General features: G+C 35.4%; 1 protein-coding gene across 1 annotated transcript in view; it reads left to right on the forward strand.

Moving 5' to 3' along the window:
• LOC150098228 (kxDL motif-containing protein 1) overlaps window positions 1–10,178 on the forward strand; it is a 44,182-nt gene extending 34,004 nt beyond the window's left edge. The window contains exon 4 of the mRNA XM_090406231.1: window positions 7,341–10,178. Coding sequence (XP_090262357.1) covers window positions 7,341–7,522 — 182 coding nt within the window. The 3' untranslated portion in view covers window positions 7,523–10,178. The remainder of the gene's footprint in view (window positions 1–7,340) is intronic.
• Window positions 10,179–23,391: the final 13,213 nt, after the last annotated feature.

The raw sequence follows: 23,391 nt of genomic DNA on the forward strand, positions 1-23,391 counted from the left end.
ACACAGTGAATATCATCTCTCTCTCTCTCTAAAGTGAGAGAGAGAACTTGTGTTTGCCACATAGCAAAAAAAACTCCTTGAGATTTTCCTTGGTCTGCATGGCTGAGTTTCACTCATAATCTGATTTTTCTTTTCTCACCATGCTAATAACTCTACTTCCCTGAGCTTTGAATTGCTGATGACCTTTCTTCTTTCATACCTTCCATAACATTTTCTTCCTCTGCAGTATCATGTTTAATTATGCTACACATCCATTTAATTCCCACACCTGATTTATCCTCCTAACTTCAGGTATACAATCTAATATAGCTTTCCTTACATACCCCTTGACCATTTCCCATGCATTATTCCATCCCTTGTAGTTTCTTCAGCCATGCTGCTGTTCCAAGCATCTCCTGCAGTTTGTTGCAATCACCAGCTTTGTAGTTCCGAATATACCTCTTCTTAATTTAAAATTTCAAATGATTAGCCACATCTCAGGTCAGGACTGCATGATCACTCTCCCAATCGAAAGCAAAGTGGTGGTTACCGTGATTATGGATGACTGCTATGATGCTTTCGCTAGATTCATCTCTCAAATCTGTTGTGGCACCTTCATTACAGACTGTTTGAGATAATTATCTCTCAATAGCTGCATAAATTCCACTCCCTTTCCTTCTTATGGAGAGCACAGATTGGGAATGAAATAGAACTATGGGTGCACAGATGACTTTCCCAATTTTTTTTTTCCCAAATCCACTCAATGAGAACAGGGTAAGGATTCCTTATCCTGTTCTCATTGAGTGGATTTGGTGATTCACATCATCCTCATTCCTTTTTTTGCTGCCTTTAGTCTATAACACTTACTATGTATTTTGTCTTATTGGTATTTATTTTGCACTAAACAGCTTCAAATGTACTATCTCCCTGAGCTATACTTTCCTGTCAAACTTCTACTTTTGCTGGCTGCAATTCTTTCATTAGTAAAACCTTTCCCCAGTCTTGCTCTCTATCTCATTGTCCTTCTCTTTTAACTAAGTGTCGCTGATGTCTGTATTTTGTTGGCTGATTAACACTAAACAATGCCAAAAATGCATTTCAATATCTCTTTGGGTCTGCAGGTTCTCTTGAACCTTTTTTGAGACCTTCTTTGAAACTGCATTCAATATTCTATAATCTTTCTCAATCTTGCACTTACTCATCTCAGGAAGTTTGCATACTTGCATCCTATCTAATAGCTTTAGTTTTGCATGCACACATTCTCTCTCTTTCACTCTCTCAAATTGCATCTGAATGGAAATCCAATCAAATGCATTCTAAGTATCTAAAAACTTTTTACACCATTCTGTCTATACAACATAGTGTTTCATTTATAATCATAGCTCTTCTCAATTATATAATATCATACCTTGGTGACTTACAAACTTTATTCTGTCACTCTGCCTTTTTTTATTTCTACCACTGACTCTTTCATATTCTCTCATATTCATACTTCCCCTTTTAAATGATTCATTCCAGCCAGAATTGTCAACTTCTGGTCCCTTACTTTCAGTTTTGCACTTCACAAAACTAAAAAGTGCAGTTTGCACTATTTCCTTCCATTTATTGTCCACAATGAAGGGTAAATTTATATAAATTATCCTTAAAATAGATTAATTCAGTAGGAAAAACAAATTCATGAAAACAACAGTGAATGGCCAACACTACCAACAGAGCCAGACTATTTTTCTCAATGTAATGTCAGTGTGATCTAGTCTCCAACTAATCATTCCAAGATAATTGTGTTTTTTTTTAATAACCTATTAAAAAACCTCTTCTTTCTATGTGCGAGTATATAATTACACTAAGCTAATTTATGTTGTGAATTGTGAAAATAAGCTTACATCAATACCACATTTTAACTGCATACCAGCTTAAGGGCTAGAGAAGAGTATTGGAAGAATTACAGTTGTACTTTGTACCTATATTTAGTAGACCACTAAATACCCATAATGTAATGCACATATACATGTGTATAAGAATGTGTGCATTGCATTGCATTATAGGATACTAAGGCAATCAATGTGAAGTCATTGGCCTCTGTATATAAGTAGCTCAGTCGTGATGTTACTGCTTGTGCAAACTTTGTTTGATAACACTTGGATAAAAGATGAAACCAAGAATATAATTTCTTGCACCTGAGGGAGGCTTTCCACCTAATGTCTACTGCACATTGGTGGAAAGCCTCCCTCAATGGGTGCAGGAAGTGATTAAAGCCAAAGGTGGACATAACTGACATTAAGATTTGCCTGCTGGTATCAGTTGTAAATTGGTTAAGTCTCCAGACATTTATTGGTATCTAGTATATGTATATATTCATTTTATTTTGCATAAACAATGAATCATATTGGCTAGGACTAAGCGAAGGTCCCCTATGTGTTGATTCCCATATATGTAGGATTAGGATTGCTGCTACCCCCCCCACACACACAAAAAAAAAAAAGAAATATCTACTAAGGGAGTAGACATTTCATTTAAAATACACACAAACGCACATACACTTTCCTTGAACTTTATGATTGTGCATACACAACTTCTTCTCAACATAATTAGTCTCAACTTGCATACTTCGATATATGTTCAATTAGTTTTGTTTTGGCTTCATCATCTGCCAAGAAACATATCTTCTCAAATGTTGGAGAAAAAGCTGCTGCATATGGGTGAACACTTTGAACATGTGGCTTTAATTTTTGCAGTGTTCCAATATGCACTCATAGTCAATGACAAAGGAGCATGATTTCCGAATGGGACATACCAATCATCATCATCATCAAATTCCTGCCATGTACCCTCAAAGGATGTACAGGATATGATAGTACTACATGACAAAAATTACATCATTACTAACTTCCTATCTACAATTTTTCTCCAAAATCAGTCTGTTACTTGTCAAGATTCCAACATTATCAAATCTTATATTTCTATCGTCTAAGGCACTTTGTACCGCTTCAATCCACCTATATCTTGGTCTTCCTCTGGGTCATTTTGCTGCCAAGCTGGCAGAAAACACTTGTTTTGCTAATCTTTCCTCACCCATTCTGTTTAAGTGACCATACCACCTGAGATTGGCTCTGCTAATGCATTCCTGGATGCTGACAATGTCAAGTTCTTTCCTAATATCCTCATTTTTAATATGATATTGCCATTGATGCCATCTGTTCACGAATATATCTTTCTCAGGACTCTCATATCTGCGGTCTCTAGTCTTTGGTCAAGTGTTTTACTTCTGACCAAGCTCTCAGATCCATAAGTTAAAACTGGTTTGAACATTGTCTTGTATACAGTTTATTTAGTGTTCCGACTAATTTCTCTCTTATTCCATATGAATTTATTCAATTGACTTCCCACCATACCGGCTTTGCTGATTCTGTTGTCTATTTCTATATTTAATTTACCATCTTCAGTAAAAATCGTGCCTAAGTAGCTGAAATGTTTTACTTGTTCCACAGGTTCCCCATTCACAACACAGTTGACAGTTTCAATGATTCTGCCTATTTTCATTGTCTTTGTCTTTTTATTGCTGATCTTCATACCATATCTATTACAACAGCTATTCAATTTAGTCAGAGAATGTTGCAGACTTGTAGTGGATTTATTTAGAGGTATAACATTATCCGCATAAAGCAAAGAGCTGACATTAACATCTCCAATTTTGATATCGTGTTTAATACCACTTTCCTTCATAATGTGATCCATATAGATAATGAATAACAGAGGGGATAATGTACTTCCTTAAATTCTATGTATTGCTTGATATAATGCCCCATTGACACCATATAACTGCAGCGTATTGAATAGCTTCTCTCTTGGCACCTTGTCATATGCCTTTTCCAAATCGACAAAACTTAAATACAGATCTTTGTTATATTCCCATGCTTTCTCGACTATTTGTCGTAAAGTGAAGATCTGATCCTGACAGCCTCTATTTGGCCTGAATCTAGCTGCTTCTTCACCAAGCTTTTCTTCCACTATTCTTCTCAACCGTTTCTCAAGTATACTTGCATAGATCTTGCCAGGAACACTCAGTAGGGAAATACCTCTGTAATTCTCACATTCAGTTTTATTTCCCTTTTTATATATTGGTACTATGAGAGCTCTACTGAAATCATCAAGAATTCGTCCCTCTGTCCACGCTTTCTGAACTATGCAGTGCAGCCACTGTAAGACTTTTATACCACCATGCTTCAGCATTTCTGGTTGAATATCATTTACTCCTGCTGCCTTTCCACATTTCAAGCCTTTACTGGCTTTTTCTACTTCAAGCATGGATATGTATTCCTGACTGCATGCCTGGTCAGTGTTTTTAACCACTGTGCTATCATCACTGCTTGTTTCATTTAGCAGTTTTTCAAAGTAATTACACCATACTTCAAGGATATTTTTTTCTCCCGTTTTCATGTCACCTTTATCATCTCTAACTCCTTTTACAGCAATCTTTCCTCCATTCCTAAGCTTCTTCAACAACCTCCAGAATATTTTACCACCTTCTTGATATTTATTTTCTATATTCTTGCCAAAGTCCTCACATGACTTTTGTTTAGCTAGTTTTACACAGTGTTTAGCATTCTTGCATTTGTCTCTGTATTCTCTAAGAGCACAAGCTGACTTATTTGCAGGAACTTTTGATATGCTTTCTTCTTTTCCTTCACTGCCTTTTTAACACGTTCGCTACCAACTACGAGTATACTCGTAGTGGGTAAACCTGCTTCACAAGCCAGCTACGAGTATACTCGTATGATGCTTACCGCCGGGAACGAGATTATTGTAGTGACCTTGAAGAAGTGAAAATGCTTGGCGTGTGGGGCTAGCATCAAAACGGTGTATTCTCATAGACCGTATGTGCTCTGTACAAGCCAACTACGAGTATACTCGTAGGACGCTTACCTCCGGTAACGAGATTATCGTACTGACCTTGAAGAAGTGAAATTGCTCAGCTTAGGGGAAGAGACCATGCCGAAGTAGTGTGGCAGCGAAGGTGTTAACTTCCTGTGTCCACCAGGGAGTTCTGATTTTTTTTTATCCTTGCAGACAACCTCACCACATGTCTCTGGCTGAATCAATCAATGTTTTCTTCACAGTTTGCCACTGAATCTCAAAGGTTTGATTCCTGTTCTCAAACTCTTTCATTTTTTCTTCAATGATCTTTGTGTATTTTAGTCTATAGTTCACATCTGAGAGCTGCTCAACTTTTATTCGCTTTAAACTTTCTTACATGTTATTCTTTTCAATATGAAATTGAATTTTATCCTGCTCAAGACTAAATAGTGATCACTTCCAATTTCAAATCCTCTGTACACTCTGGTGTCCTGCACCAGGGAGAAAATATCACTATGAACAATAACATAGTCAATGAGACTTTTCTTATTCCTAGCCTCTTCTCTCCATGTGAATTTGTGCACATTTTTATGTTTGGAACAGTGTTAGTAATAACCAGTCCATGTCCTGAGCAGAAATCCAACAGATATTTGCCATTATTATTAGCTTTGCTCTTTTCTCCAAATTTTCCCAAAATATTTTTGTATGTCTCACAATCATTTCCTACTCTGCTATTTAGATCCCCAACAAGGACCAACTTTTCCTTTTTCATTGTGTCAGTTTCTTTTTCTAAAGCTTCAAAAAATTCCTCCACTTCTACCTTAGTAGAACCTTCTGTGGGACCATAGGCACAAATAAGTCTCATTGTCCAGTCCCCATTCTCATATTTGCCCGCATTACTCTACTTGAGACTGACTGCCATTCAAGAAGATTAGCCTCGTATTTTGTGTTGAATACTATGGCTACTCCTTCTTTTTCTTGATTGTCATTGCCTGAATATAACATTTTGTATTTATTGCTCAGAAAGATCTCACCAGTTTTGTTCTTTTTTGTTTCAGTCATCTCTATTATGTCAATCTGGTACTTATCTAATTCCTCAGCTAGCTCCATTTCTTTGCCATTCAGGCTTCTTACGTTGATAGTACTGATCTTTAACTTTGGTGATGTTGAGTTGGGGTTTGTTTTCAGATTTGTTCCATTAGCTGACTTTTCGCTGTTCGCCCTGGTTCCCTGGCAAAAACGAGGGCCTTGTTTAACTGGGCGACACCCCATCCAGCATAAAATTTTGTCATGTTGTACCATCATTTTTTATGGGGGAAACAGAAGGAATGCACTGAGTTAAGCCATTCACCAAGGTGATAGTGCTCTTCAATCAGTAGGTCACAGATTTGGAGACTGCTTTGAGCCTGAGTGTTTGTGAATCTTTAGATGGTAGATGAATTTCATCTCCTACTCTGAGCCTCCACCCTGATTACTAGCGTCTTTGAAGTGGCTTATAAAAGTTCCATGTTTGGTCTCTAGAATAGGATTTCCAGGTTATTGCATTATGAGCAGTCTTTCATCAATGAGTATGGCTATTTTAAAATCAATTTTCCAGCAAGTCCAGAGATAGTTAATTATGGTTTGTCCCTATTTGGAAGACAGTTATGCATGGCATGCTTTTAATGTGGGAATGTTGGTACACTATAACAGCTATACAGTACTCATCCATTCAGAAATCTAACTCATGGCCATGGAGACCAAAATAATTCTGCTGTTGATTATCTACTGTTTAGCCACTGAGGTCTTTTTTTGTATTTCACTTAGTCTGTAAATCTCCCTCTTGATTTTACTGCCTAGAGTAGCCTTACAAAGGTAGAAGACCTAACATTACTAAGGATCATAGTAACACACGTCTCTCCACCACAACAAAGTAGCAATCCATAGGAGAGGTTCCAAATTATCCAACCCTTAACCTATTCATGGTGCTAATGTACAAAGGATTTATAACATTTCATGGAGGTACATTAAAAAAAAGTTCACACCACATCATCTTTGTGTATTTTTGTTATGAAAAAATATAATCAATCATTAAAATTAAAGAACATTGTTTCAAAAAAAATAAATAAAAAATAACAAATCAAACTTCTAAGGATCCCTTTCCACTTTCAGCAAACCCAGTAAGATCTAATCCACCCTACTTACATTATTGCAATTTTACAGCATGATAGCATCATCATTGAAAATAAATGATTTCTTGCAGTAAATGAAATTAAAATCAGTTTAACTAATGTAAATTGATTTTTAAGTTGGTCTTCATAATTATCTCCTTATATATAATTATCATGTTATATAAGAAATGGCCCAAGTAAATAGTTCTCGTCCATTAGCCACCATGTCTGGCCACTCTGTCCTGAAGCCATCAGAATTATGCACCAAAAAGTATTGTTGGTAAGGAATGAATATTAGGTCAACAAATAAGATTAGAAAATTTTGAATTTTTCTCAGATATATCATTTCTTTTATAGCATGCAGTAGCGTATTTAATATTCTGGATGAAGAAGAGGAACAAGATGAAAAAGAATCTAATGCTAGGAAAGTCCAACCATCAGTAACAGCTGCATCAGAAAATAATGCAGCTAGTAGTTCTTGTAGCCAAGGAAGCTCTAGTCTTGTCACATCTCCTTCAACTTCAGATGATACAGGATGAGCATAACTTATATATAGAATTTTGCACATTTCTGAATTTGAATGTGATTGAGAGATTTAAATTAGATACAAAACTTATTTACATGAAGTTTAGGAACATTTAATGTATATAATGGGTCTGGCCCAAGTTATATTTGTTGTCTGTGTAAATTTATTTTACTTGAACATTTTTTACTAGTACTTAAAGCTGTGGCATTTGATTAAAAAAAAAGAAAAAAAGTTTAATATATTTGCTATAAATTAATATACCATATGAAAAGTGTAGCTGGCAAGGAATGAGATTGTATTCTTTGCTGATGAAGCATAAACTAACACAGTATTCTTAGGATTCTGTGCTTTGAATTCTTTTAAAAAGATATGCTGAAATTTTTGCTGCATAAAACAAGACAAAAATACAGTTTGGAAAAGTTTTCAACTTTTCCAAACTGTATTTTTGGAAAAGTTTAAAAAAATTTTTGGAATGCAAAATCTGGAAAAGTTTTAAACTTTTCTAGATTTTGCATTCCTTTAGATGCCTGTTCAGGAGGGGGAAAAAAATGCATAAATTAAAATGTTAAAAATCAGATAACAATCAAACATATGAATGTAACAGCATCATTTGGATGAGGTGTTGTTGGGGTGAAAAGTATATATAATGTCCATTATATTCTAAATCCTTGTGGTTCATATGCTTGAGTTAAGTGAGCCATAAGCATTTATTTTTGATATGTTTGATGAGAGAATACAAGTTCTTGATTTTCATTACATTGATTAAGGATGCAATACGTTTCAGAAGTCTACTTAAATTTCCAGATGTAACTAAACATTTTGCTCCCAAGTACTTGATAGCCTTCACATGTTGTGCAGAATAAATTAAAGATACCAAGAAATTATATACATAGTTTAATCCTTTATCCAAGTGTAAGCAAACAAAGTTTGTGCATGAAGTAACTTCATGACACTGCACCTCATATATAGAGGCTAATGACCTCACATCAACTGCCTTAGTATCCCATAATGCAAAGCACATATCCTTATAGACATGTATAATGCTATGCATTATGGGAAGGGTCACTACCCAGACCAGTTTCGACTTTTATCGAGGTCTCATCAGTGGGAGCCAGACCCAGAGGTGATACTAAGGTAAAAGTAATGCAGGAGTCATATTTTCATATGTATTTCACATTTTCATTTTCACAGTATTTTTTTTATTTCTATTTCTACATAGATAATTCTTGCACATCATTTGATATCATTATGAAAGTTTTGAATATCCTAGAAATGCCTGTACTCTTTTTTCTGGCATATTTGATTCTAGATTATGCACTGTGTAGAAGATAGGTAGGTACTTTGGTTTTCTTTGCTTCTCAACATTTTTGATATGTTCTGCTGTGCAGTTTCCCCAAAGTGGCTTGTTTGTATTATGTAGTTGATACCAGATTTTGTGAACTTCTGGTTTTTTAAAGGGAGGATACCCACGGTTTAAGTGCATTTCAAGGAATCCTGGGGAATTGAAGACAATGTTTATTTCAAAAATGATAAAAAGCATAAGGATGTGGACAACAGTATTCATGTAAATAAATAAATAAATTCAGTGTGATGATAACAGCGTTCCCCCTTTATCTGGGAGTTCACGGTACCATCTATTCCCCCCCTCCCCCCCAAAAAAAAAAAAAAAAAATTTATCCGGGCTCCGGAACCGGCATAGACTGACGAATCAGACCTATGGCTGGGTCAGCATTCCTGACTAATCCGTGTGTGTCCTCGGACCTGCTTGCAGGATGAAAAACACCAGATAAACTGGTGGAATAAACCCTGCTGTCCACACCCAAGACCGGCTAACTTGGCTATGGCTGAGGAAGATCTTTGGGCTCCTCACGTTGTTGACGGGAATCGAACCTAGGACACTCCTTCCCCAGACATATGGTTGCAAAGTGCAAAGCCACTGCCACTAGGCTAACCATGCGGACTTCATGTGAATGATACTGCTATATACATATATATAGAAGTTTAACTATTTCAATTATAATTCATCACTGTTTGAATATTGTAGTGACGTAACATCTTTTTTTTTTTCTCCCTGCTAAAAATATTCGAAAGAAAATGAAACCTATCAAAGTAAGTATTTTTCTTATTTCTGCATAGATAATTCTGGCACATCATTTGATGTCATTGTGAAAGTTTTGAATCCCCTGGAAACACCTGTACTGTTTTTCTGGCATGTTTGATTCCAGATTATGCAATTGATCCTCACTATAAACAAACTGTCAACTTTGTAACAAACTATTCTTGTAGTCCCAATGAGTTCTTGATAGTGAGAGTTAGCTGTATTTGAAATGACTCTTTGTGCTCTTTAAACAACATTGAACCTCACAATGAGCTTTTGAAAATTCATACTGATTTGACATGTTTGGGAATAAAAGAAAATTAATTTCACATAAAATTAAGCAAGAGATGAACCTGATTACAACAGTCAACATTGTTTAATATAAGTAATACATTTAAATGATGTGATCTCAAATTACTGGCTAAAAATATGGAAGAAACCTCTGTAATACTTTACAATTCAGAATATTAGCTGTATGCTGCAAATTAATTTATCTTGAGTTCAGAAGTGAATGAGCATCTTGTATTAGCAACTATCTTAATAGTCTATATAAACTAACTTTGCATATTCATCCATATTAGTCACTCACTCTTCTCACACACACACAAGGATAATTGCAGTATGTTAAAAATGCTGTATGTATGTATTATTACTGAAGAAACTCCTTAAAAAGGCTTCATCTTGGCATTGAAACTTATTTCAATGATTGAAAGTTTCATTGCCATGATGAAATCTTTTAATTAAGACCTTGGATATGCTTACGATAGTAATACATTAACTTTCTAATATTTCTACTTGCAAATTACTGAAATTGTTAATCAGAAGCATTAATAAAACGATGCAAATGTGTTGTGGGAAATGATGTTTATAATGAATAACTTAAAATAAGTAACCATTGTCATGGAAAATTTTTACAGATCAACATAAATAATAGACAAAATATGTCTGAGCTGCCTTTCTGCTAATTTTAAATAACCAATTGGAAATTGACAGAAGCTAGAATATACATAGTTCTGTTGCTTAAAAGTAACTCGACTCTTTTGGGAATGAAATTGAAACAGATTTAACAATATAAAAAATGGTGAGTATCTTTATTTTTGTTTGTTAATTTTAAACAAAAAAAAAAAGCAAAATAGCCTTTTTTTTTCTTTTAAGTGACTTCCACTCTCCCATATGCAGTAGTACACCTAATCCTCAATTTACATAGTACTCAAATTGTGTGATTTCATTTTACACAGTTTAAGAGTAACAAAAAAAAAAAAAGTTGCATTGAAAAAGCTATTCAGGTCCCTGTATACCCATTGGTAACATACAGCTATTGCATATCAGTAACAACAAGAAAATTTATTAGTCATTAAAATATGAAAAATATAAATAGATCACAATGCTGACTAAACACTGAAAAACCATTCCAAGAAAAATAAATTCATACTAACAAATAAATATAAAATCGCATATCAAGCATTAGCTGATTGCAGTTAATGACAAAGGGTGATTGTTGGGTAAGTTGAAGTCTCTGATGTTAGAATAATTAATAAGTGATTTCCATTTGTCTCTTGATATCAGTCCTTGGTTATGGTCATTCAGTGTTCTGCATGAATGGATGACTGTAACAATTCTTCTGAAGTCTGGAATAAAAATTTTCTTCTACATAGGGCATTGTTCATATATTCCAATTAGCTGCATAAGTATGGTTGGGCAGACCACATCTATCTTTTTATACTCAACATCTGCAATGTGTTCCTTCTTTCTCACCTTAAATCCATAGCTTGTCTGTCCTTTGTAGGCTAAACCATAAAAGCATGGGATTTTGTATACCTTTGGGTATTTGTATAAAGGTGTGCTATCTTTAGGAGACTGCAATCAGTTTGAATCAGTTTAAAGTTATTCTGATGTTTTTCTCTTTGCAAAGCGATGCTGTTTTAATCGAAAGATATGGAATTGTGATCAGATCTTTATATCGGATATTCTAGTTATTGAGAGAAGTAAGGTTCAAAAATAAAATCCTGTCAACTTTTTTGGATGTTAGTCTTGATTTACACAATCTTCAGTTTTTTGCAATATAGTACTTTAGTCACAGTCTGTCACATAAAAGGAGGATTAGGTGTATATGATTAGATAAGGATTAGATAATCTAGAGACCTTTTCTAGAGAGACTGGAACTGTTTTAGGCCTCCAATTTAACATTAAATATTAATAAAATAATCACCATTCTCTAAAACAACATTCCTTCATATGCTTCAATATTATATATGTGTATACATGCACACACACATATTTAAAAGGTTAATTGATAATACAACTTTCTGACCACTTAACAGAAAAAAATGTTTAATATATATATAAGGTTAATTGATTGACAAAAAGATTATATTTGTTATATTTTTTGTAAAATATATCAGCTTCACCCGTGAGAGGTTGTAGAACACATAGCACATCAATGTGTGAGCAAGATGAACAAATGAAATCAAAAGCAGTGCAATTCTAGTACAGAATTACTGCTTTCAGTAGTATAGTCAGCTTGTATTTTGAACGAATATGTCCAGAGAAATGACAGATAAATTCAAGATTTTGCAACTACAGGTAACCCTCGTATAACGCGGATGTTAGGTTCCATAGAAATGCTGCGTTATATGAGACATAGATCACATAGAAAAAAGTAGGGTTAGGTTCCGAAATACTTTTTTTTTTTTAATTATATAAACAACGACATATCCAACAAAAACAATATTTTTATTTAATTCATGTAAGTTAAGAAAACATAAACTATGACAAATACGTAGTATAAAATTATAAAAATTGCAAATTGTGCATAAATTTCATTGCACATAATACATAAATGTTTTAGACACAATAAAATAAAGTGCATATTTTAATCATCATCACTGTCTTCAGAAATAACATTTCATAGATGTTCTTTAAGTGGCCGGAGGTCATCACCACTTGAAATCTCTTGGACATCATTTGTATAATTCTCAGTGCATACTTCGGCTGGTTTAGTCATCAAGAAGTCAGTAATAAGAATTTGCTTTCCACTATGTTGCAATTTTTTTATTAAGTTCATAATATGACGCTAAACAAATATCCAATTGTCTCGTGAATTTTCCCGAGTGCTCCATTGATGGATCATTATCTGTAAAATAACTTCCTAACTTTCTTGCCAAGTTCAATCTTTCTGCTAATTTCTTTAAACTGAATTCTTTAACAGATTCATCACAATCAGAATCTTCGGTAGAACTTTCCCTGCCATTTGGTTCGACGCCATCTATTAATTGTACCAGTTCCTCCTCATTTAAATCTGTTTCTCCATGAATTAATTCACTAATTTCGTTTTCAACCATATTGCAAAAGCCCTCTCCACCAAAAATGTGTGTGACGTTTATTATACAGCGTAGCTCGGCATCCACTGGAGATATTTTGTTCCATTACGGCTTCAGGCCATATTTTTTTCCAGCAAGCATTCAGCATAGAGGATTGTAATTCCTTAATGGACAGAGAAATAATTTTTACACAATTCAATATTGAAAACTCTTTCCACACTTGAGGTAGTGTCATATTTGGATTAGATTCTATTTTTTCCAAAATTAATTGAAATGTTCGTCGAATATGATATGACTTAAATGCTGATATTATTCCTTTGTCGAGTGGTTGAATAAGTGAAGTAGTATTAGGTGGAAAAAAAGTTATTTTAATATTCAGATGGCTTAAATTTGTTAGGTGGCCTGGTGCGTTATCTAAAATTAGTAGAATTTTGAAGTCCATATTCTTTTTCTTTGTGTAACTTTCTAAACCGGGTACAAAACACTTGAAAAACCAATTTTCAAACATGCTAGCTGTAACCCATGCCTTTTTGTTGGCCCGCCAATAAACAGGTAGGAGGGACTTGTCAGGCCCTTTCATCACACAAGGATTTGCAGATCGGTTAATAAACATTGGTTTTGTCATGTAATCACCTGATGCATTACTACAAAACAGTAGAGTAATTCTATCTTTGGAAACTTTGAATCCAGGAGCCGATCTTTCATTTTTTAAAATATAGGTCCGTTTTGGCATTTTTTTCCAATATAACCCAGATTCATCCGCATTGAACACCTGGTCTGCACTGTAACCACCTTCTTTAATGATTTTTAAGTTCTGCTGGGTATTTCCAGGCAGCTTCAACATCTGCTGATGCTGATTCTCCCTGGATTTTAAGATTATACAAAGAAAACCGCTTTTTAAAGTTTTCTAACCAACCCTTACTGACAGAAAATCCATGCTGAGAGATTTCTTCTGAAGAATCTTGATCAAGTGCTTTTAAATGTTTATAAAAACTTTGAGAGCTTTTTGCTTAAAGTGTCCATCCAAAGGAATTTTCTTCTGAGTGCAATCTCCTATCCAAATCATTAGAGATTTCCGCATTTTTTTTTATTAGAATATCGCGAACACTAGTAACGCGCTTTGCACTTACTGTTGACCCAGCAATAGCACTTTCTCGGATTTTATGTTCATTTTGTTTGATTGTTCGAATTGTTGATTCATTTAAATTCAGAGTCCTTGCAACAACTCCTAGTTTTTCTCCAATTTTCAGCCGATCCAGGATTTAAATTTTTTCTTCAAGAGAAATAAATTTCCTCTTCAATGTTGGTTTTTTCCCCTTTCGTTGCAGTTTTAGTGGCCATTACAATAAAAATAAACTTTTACATTAAAAAAAAAAAGCATTACCTATGTATGAAACTCACCAGAAAATAAACTGCTCTGCTTGAGAATAACACGCTTATGATTTTAAATGCGCTTTCCTGGCAGAAAACGAAAAGTTTTCAAAAATAAACACTTTATACAGTAAACCTTAGATGGTGAACCTATGGCACTCGTGCCAGAGGTGGCATGTCTGAGAATTTTGCTGGCACTTCAACGATTTACAGGCGATATCCTTTTATATGCTTATAAATTATTCAAGTTTTTTTTAATTGTTACAATACGTACAAGCTGAATTTTGTTTTACACAAGACAGCAGCTATAAAGACATGCATATGACTGGTGCGGTATTAACAAAAGATCGCACGACACAAAGACAAAAGCAACTGAGAAGTGTTGAGTTGAAATGCAAATTCTCTTCAATCGAATTCCATAACATCTGAAACTGTCATAACATTCACTATTAGTTTTAACACATTCACAACAAGGTGTCATTTATCGTTCCGATGGAACTTCTCATTACTGACTGACTCAACTCGCAAACGTTTCAACCCTTGGTTGAATTTATGGCGTTTGAGGTGGCAGGCGAACTCATACATTCATTATATGGCATGTTTCAATTCTTGGTAATCTTTTATTTTAAGTTAGCCTTTGTGATCTGTCATAATGACATCGAGAATTTCAAATGCAATAAAAAAACACTTATTTCATAATTGAAAAATTGGACAATAGTTTTTAGTTAGATACTGTGTTTCGGTGCAACATATTATTATTGTTGTTGTTCCGGGAAACTCCAAGGAGTCGACAGACTCATCGAGGGAGGCCCTAACATCATGTCGGGAACAACTATTCAACATTCACACAGTATCTATCATATCTTGCCTTGAACTCATTCACGGTCGTAGCACCCACAACAGACTGTCAGCTTATTCCACTCATTCACCACTCTCCAAGTAAAAAAACCTAGCTCTAACACCCTTGTCAACCACGCTCTTGCCCAGCTTCCATGCATGGCCCCTAGTCCTCCCACCACCAGTCATATTTTCAAAAATATCTTCTGGATCAATCTTATAAAAACCCTTCAGTAATTTGAATGTCTCAATCATATCACCCCTCCTTCGCCTATCGTCCAATTTCTGCAACCCACAAATCCTCAACCTATTCTCATAAGGTTCATTCCACAGACCTGCTATCATCTTGGTCACTCGTCTCTGGACCCTCTCCACTTCCTCCCCATCACGAAGAAACCCTGGTGCCCATAACTGGGCACAGAAGTCCAGATGGGGTCTTATCAAGGCTCGATACAGAGGAACAACAACTTGCTTCTCTCTGCATGTTAAAGTATTTTTCATAAGCCAAGTGATTTGGTGAGCTGTTTTAGTTACTTTTGCAATGTGCCCCCTAAACTTCAACTCCCTATCCACCAGCACTCCCAAATCCCTGGCCTCATCAATCTCCTGGAGTACGGTTCCACCTATGCGATATACTGCTGCTATTCTTTTCACCCCAAAGTGCATAACCTTACACTTTGCCACATTAAACTGACATCCATTTTTCCTAGCCCAGTCCTCCAAACTATCCAAATCATCCTGTAAAATTTTGACATCCTGTGCACTCACAATTGCTCTACCCAACTTTGCATCATCAGCAAACAAGTGAACACTTCCTCTCAAATCCTTTCCAATATCATTGATGAACAAATTGAAAAGCAGTGGTCCAAGAACAGAGCCCTGCAGCACTCCACTAGTCACAAGATGTCTTTTTGACTCCACTCCTGAATAAACCACTCTCTGGTATCTCTCCTTCAACTACCCTCCTATCCATCTTACAAACCCTATATCTATCCCCATCTGCTCCAGTTTACTGATTAGGGTTCCATGTGGTATCCTGTCAAAGGCCTTGGCAAGGTCCAGTAGTATCACTGTAAACCCATTACCCCTATCCAGTTCAGCTGTCACTGTGTTATAAAACGTGAGCAAGTTACTGAGGCATGATCTACCCTTCACAAAACCATATTGTCCCCCATACAATATCCCATTTTCATCTATCCAATCCTGTATTCTTTTCTTGACTAATTTCTCTAAGACCTTAACAATGATTCCTGATATGCTAATCGGTCGGTAATTTACAACAGCAGTCTTGGAACCACCTTTATGCAGTGGAACTATTTTCCCCTCCTTCCACCTGCTCGGGACTAACCCAGACCCGAGACTCAAATTAAACAAAATGGTCAAGGGTACTGACAATTCATTAGCTGCTTCTCGTACTACACGAGCTGGTATACCATCCAACCCCACAGATGTATTGACATTGAGGTTATGCAATAGACTACTCACCTCCACTTCATTCACCACAATTCCCATATAATCTACTGGTTTATTCGTTTCTGCAATGTCACCACCTGGATGATATATTCTTGCAAAGTGCTCACTCAGTAACTCGGCTATCTCAACTGATTCAGTTACCTCCCTACCATCGGCATTCTTTAAAATCATTCTGCCATGTACATTTTTCCTTTTACTTGCTACATATCTAAAAAACTGTTTAGGATTCTCTTTAGCCCGCATGGCCAATATTCTTTAGTAATCCTTTTTTGCTTTTCTTACCACACTCGTCACCCTTCTGGCCTGCACTTTATACCGTTCATGTGCCTGCTGGTCACCTTTCTCCTTAAATTCCCTGCATAGTTGTTTCTTTTTTTGCAGCTCAAGCTTAATGGTGTTATTCATCCATTTAACCCCTACTTGATTTATTATTCGGACTCTAGGTATACAGTCAGCCATTGCTTCATGCAAGCACTTCTTAACTACCTCCCATGCACTATCAACTTCTAGTCCTTGCAGTTGTACATGCCATGGCACTGAACCAATCAAACTCCTAAGCTTGTCATACTTTCCAGCCCGATAATTCTACATGTACCCTGTCTTAATTGAAAATTCTACACCTTTAGCCACCTCCCAAGTCAAGACCCTATGATCACTTTCACCGATTGGTGGCGATGTGGTCATATTTGTTACAGCCAAATCCTCAGATGTAATTACTAGTCAAGCACTCTCTGACCCCTAGTATTTTCCATTACATGCTGTCGCAGATAGTTATCCCTTAATAACCGCATAAAATCCAATTCCTTCCTCCCATGTGTCCTCTCCTCACTCCAATCAATGCGACCATAGTTGAAATCTCCCATAATAATCACCCTCCTTCCACTCATTTCTTCTATTTGCTTGTGCATACTGTCACCACCATCTTTTCCATCATCTGGTCTATAGCAGCACCCAATTGTATATTTAGTTCTGCTATCCACAATCTCGCACCAAATGGCCTCAAATGTGCTCTTTTCTCTATTCTGCAATTCAACTTCTATTCTCCTTGGCTGTAGCTCATCAGCTATCATCAACAATACTACTCCCCCCATTTTATTCTCTCTGTCATTCCTGAACACACTATACCCATCGCATTCAATCCCACTAGCTATATCATCTACAGTCAGCCATGTTTCACTAATACCAATAACCTGTGGTCTGGAAGTGCCAACCATGGCCAAAAACTCTTCCTTCTTGTTCCTAATACTCCTAGTATTAGTGTACATGAATTTAAGACCCCCATTAGCCCCAACCCTACCTTGATGCCTTATATTAACTATCCCACTCTGGTTTGTTGTCCTTATTTGCTCTAGCATATTATATTCATTCTTACATTCAACTGCCTCCCTAAGGACTGTATATCTACCCCCCCCCCCTTAACGAATCTAGTTTCCCTGAATTTGCACATCCACTACATTCAGCAACACTTTCTCAAGTCTTCTTACACCGTAACCATTCAAATGCAAGCCATCCATCTTATATAGATCCTTTCGCCCATCAAACTCCACACCACTTGTCATACATAACCCACGCATAAAGTCATTCGCAATTATGGCCCTCCTTTTAAACATTTCACTGTCATACCGTGGCAAAAGACTAATCATTCTAACTCTCTCACTCTTTTCTTTTGCTACCTCAAACAATTCATTCAGGTCTTCTATCATTTCCATTTTATCTCCTTTCAAATCATTTGTACATATGGTTTTGCTTAAGTCTATACAGCGTAGTTTCTGTGAGAGGGGACGTGATTTATTAGTTAGCGCCATTTTTATTCCATCTGTCTCTAATTGCACTATTTCTTGAGAATGACACAGACTGCAAAAGCCTTCTGTACAGTACCTTATTCAGTGATACAATAAAACTAAATTCGATACTTATAACTACTTGCGCTATACGGGCAGACACAAATTTAACAAAGATAAAATTTGATTTTTAAGTTCCGTGGTGAAAAAAATATGAAAAATAAAATAAAATTAAAAAAATAAAGGGTTACTAGAAATTGTAGACTGCGTTATATCGAAACCGCGTTGTATAAGTACTGCGTTATACGAGGGTTACCTGTATATTTGTTCGTATGAATAGATAGTATTAAATGAAATGCAAGACAAAAATTGTCACATGAAAGCTGATCAAAAATTAAAGTTCTTTAAGTTATAAATAATTTTATATATGAGTTAGCAGCCATATTTCATGCTATTCAGATTACTTTTCAGTAGTCCCTTAAACAATTCATTAGTGTTTTTCAGATCATGGGTATAAGTTTAAAAATTCCGTTATTGTTGAATATATAACCAATCACCAGTGACAGTTTATATTTCATCATATTATGCTGATCGCATCTGTTAAATAATCATTATTATGGCAAAACTAATGTGTAATACAAAATTCTTCACCTCCCATACACACACACACACACACATATATATATAGTCATACCCCGACTTACGCGAATCCCGAGTTGACGCGGTATCATATATGTACGTATTCACGTCCCGTTTCACGCCTCACCACTAGTCGTATCTTTCAAACGCCGGCCGCATTCGCCAGTGTCGCACATGCTGTGAACAAGCACTGACATGTTTTGCATGGTCTCCATTCATACACGATTTTTATAGTCTACAAACCTTGCAATTGTTTAATGTTATGTTCTTGATAAAAATTTTATCACATAAAAAATAATGTCGTCCAAAAGAAGCAAGTTCGATTTCTTCTACAGCTAGCAAGAAAAGAAAAACATGGACTTTGGAAACAAAACTTAACATTATTAAGGATTTTGAAGGCAGAATGAAAATTTGTGAGCTAGCAAAGAAGTTCGATCTAAAGGAATCCACAGTAAGAACAATCATAAAAGAAACGTTTACAGATTTTGGAGGAGATAGATTCTGGCGAGGAACGAATTGTAGCCACAAGGTAAGGAATAAAAAAATCATTAGCTTGCTATGAAGAAATTTTGTGTGACAAGAAAAAGACATTATGCCATCAGATGAATCAATTAGATTTTATGAAACCATTGACATCGAAATAACTTTCTTTTTTTATGTACGAAAAACTACAGTTAGGATTATATTTCTTAAAAAATGTACGTGTTTTTGTAAACCTTTGGTCCCAATTAACTAATACTAATATTTTGTATGTTTGTGTACAAAATTATACCCGAGTTACCCGAATTTGACTTACGCGGTTTTTGTTTGTCCCACGTAACTTCGGGGTATGACTGTATATGTACTTCTTATATCAGCATGTATAATAGGAATTAGCCTAGTCGTCGTCTTCTTCCTTCGCAGGCTTATAGGTCAAGTGGCCTGTTCCGGACTCAATTCCATCTTTTTAAGGGTCTTCCTTTGCATCGAGTACCTTTTGTGGTAATTTAGAATTTGTTTAGGTATTCTGCTTCTATTCATTCTTAGTATGTGTTCTTTCCATTTTTCTCTATAGCAAATCACTGTTTCATTTAGGGAGGTTGTAATTCCAAGTTTCTTTCTGATTTCGCTGCTTTTCATTTTGTCCATTATTGTGACTTCTTCAGTTCTGCGCAGAAATTTCATTTCAGATGATTCAATTCTTCTTTCATCTGCTTTTTTTTTATTGTCCATATCTCACTGCCATAAAGTAAGGTTGGTTTGGCAACTGTATTGTATTCGTGTGTGTTTTTGTACATAATTGGGTTTAAAAATTTTATTTATAATGCCTGTTACTTTTAAAAAGTTTAATATCTTTGGTTCTATATCAGCTTCATTTTCATATGACATTGTGCAACCTAAATATTGATTGTATTTAATTGCTCTATTATTTTGTTGTTTATTACTATTTTGCTTCTTATTGGATTAGCACCTTTGAAGGCCATGACTTTTGTTTTATCTGTTGATATTTCCATACCATATGTTTTTATCAGATTATTTAGACTGCATAATGATTTTTGTAGTTCGTCTTCATTATTTCCAATGATTATTTGGTCATCAGCAAAAAGAAGAGTAACTAATCTGGTGTTACGGTTTATCTTGAATCCTCCTTCATTAGTTATCTTCCATTCTTTTATGATTTTATCTATGTATATATTAAATAAAACTGGTGAGAGAGGGCAACCCTGACGTACTCCTCGAGTTATTGGTTTCCAGCTTGATGTTGAATTATTGTACTTCACAGATATTTTATTATCTTGATATATATTATATAAGGCTTTAAAGAGTTGATTTGGTATTTCATATTCTTCCAGGATTTCCCATAGTTTTTCTCTGATAATTTTATCAAATGCTTTGGTGTAATATATAAAAGCTGTGTGTGTTTCTATGTTCATTTCTCTGTGTTTTTCAATTAATAATTTTAACGTAAATGCAGAGTCTAAGCAAGACCTGCCTTTTATGAATCCATTTTGCTCTTCTATTAATTTTGGGTCTACTATACATTTAAGTTTATATGCTAAGATTTTTGCATATACTTTATAACAGGTACTAAGTAAGCTGGTTCCACGATAATTGTTACAATCAGATTTGTGTCCTTTTTTGTAGATGGGAATAACTATTGCTTTGGTCCAATCTTGTGGGTATTTTTCTTCTTTCCAGATCATATTATAAAAGTTAAGTAACCTGAGTGAGAATTCAAGTCCTGCATATTTGATAAGTTCCAAGTTTATATTGTCTTCTCCTGGAGCCTTTCCTGTTTTGCTTTGGGTTAATGCTTCTGTTAATTCTTCTAGAGTGATGTTTTCCAAGTTATGAGAGATGTTTACAAAGGGTAGTTTTCTTTTTTGAATGTTTTCATCATACCATAGATCTTGGTAGTGATTTTGCCATGTTTCTATTTTAATAGTATTAATATCTGCTTTTTCTCTAGTTTCATTGCTTAGATCTTTGAGGATTTTATATGCATTAGGTCTTTTGAGCATACAGTCTCTCTCTCTAATTTTGTTACAAAATTGTTCCATCTGTTTCTGTTTATTCTCCTGCATGCTGCTTTTGCTATTGCTTTTTTTCTGTTGTATTCGATTTTTGATTCTATTGTTTTTAGGTTGAGCCAGTTTTTATATGCTTTTTTCTTTTCTTCAATAATGCATTTAATTTCATCATCCCAGTCCCTAAGGCCTCTTTTTCTTTGTTCCTAAACTTTCTTTTGCAGCTTTTGTCATTATGGTTTTTAGGTTTTGACCATTCTTCTTCTATGTTCTGATTTTGTTTTATACTTGTCATCCAGTTCTTTATCCTTTTTTCGTACAAGTCTTTAATACTACTGTCATTCAAAAGTTCTATTTTCCTTGTGCTTTATTATTGTTTTCCATCTTGGTTCCCATTTTATTTTTCCAATTAAAAGGTAATGATCTGATTCTATTTCAGATCCTCTGTATACTCTTGTATCTATTATCATTTCTGACATTTTGATATTGCTTCTTGTGTTTTTTGCTTCCCAGGTGTATCTGTGGATGTCTTTATGTTTGAAGAAGGTGATCATTATTTTAAGATTATTGCTTATAGTAAAATCTCTTAATCTATTTCCATTTCTATTACAGTTAAGTTCTCCGATAGGTCCTATGTTTGGTTTATATAGTTTATTGCCAATTCTTGCGTTGAGATCTCCTATTGCCAAAATGTGATCCTTAGGATTGGTCTTATTTAATATGTTCTGCAGTTGGGTGTAGAAGTTTTCTGAGTCCTCTTTTCCTACTTCACGTGCATAAGTTCCAATTACTATCATATAGCCTCTGTCTATTTTAATTCTCATTTCTATTATTCTATCGCTCGAAAATTTGTAATGGATTATATTGTTTCTAAGAGATTTATGTAGAAAGATCATTACACCAGATTTAGCTCTCTCTTCTGCCTTTTACCCCACTGTATATATAGATATAATTTTCAGTTTCGTCTGTTCCTCTCTGCTTTTTTTTAGATTCTGTAAGTACTGCTATTTTTACATTTCTTTCTTCTAGTACTTGGTCCAGTTCTATGATTTTGTGGTGGATACTTCTCACATTCCAGGTGGCTATATTCCAATAGGTGTATTTCTGTTTTTTTGTTTTTGATAATTCTCGAATCCTTATTCCAAGCTGGTTCGTTACCAAAAAAGTCTGTCCGTTTACTATCTTCATGAGTCTTTTTAGTGGGTTAAAATTTTGACTGAGAGGGTTACTGGCCGTCTGCAGTCTAGATTGTTGATGGGCCTGCCATCTTGAGGCCTTCAAGCTTGCCTTAAGTGGTAGGAGAGAATTTTAAAGAGAAGACACAGAGATAGAGTAGAGATAGAAATAGAATGACCCATAGCCCTCGATTACTCTAATAGCATTAGGGTTGTGAGTTACAAGAGTTGGGCGAGGAATGCCATATAGGAAAGATTAAAGAGGAAGAGAGAGAATAGACCCAGCTAGGGGACCATGGGAAAGCCACTTCCCTTTCTACCAAGATGATAGCCCCCTGTGGCCCTGTTGGTTCACGAGTCCTTATTCAACACATTCGGACCACCCTGCCATATCTGGTGGGCTCCCCTATCCGCCACCCAGGGGATGCGCTCTCTAGAGGTTACAGGGTCTTCCGAGAGGGAATTAGCCTAGTAATATAACATCTAGTGGAAAGCCTTACCAGAAGATTGAAGACTGTTATAACAGCAAAGCGTGGATTAACTACATGTTAATGTCGTTCATAGTAAGAGCAGGCATGCAGGTATTTTTGATCATATAGTGACACCATTATTGATGTACCATAGAGTAAGATTTAATTTAAGCTGATGAAATCAAATTGTTGTAGTGCTGGTTTACTAGAT

This window comes from Typopeltis vanoorti, chromosome 16 (assembly GCF_054136105.1).
Source record: "Typopeltis vanoorti isolate ZY-2024b chromosome 16, IOZ_Tvanoo_1.0, whole genome shotgun sequence".
Classification (NCBI taxonomy): domain Eukaryota; kingdom Metazoa; phylum Arthropoda; class Arachnida; order Uropygi; family Thelyphonidae; genus Typopeltis; species Typopeltis vanoorti.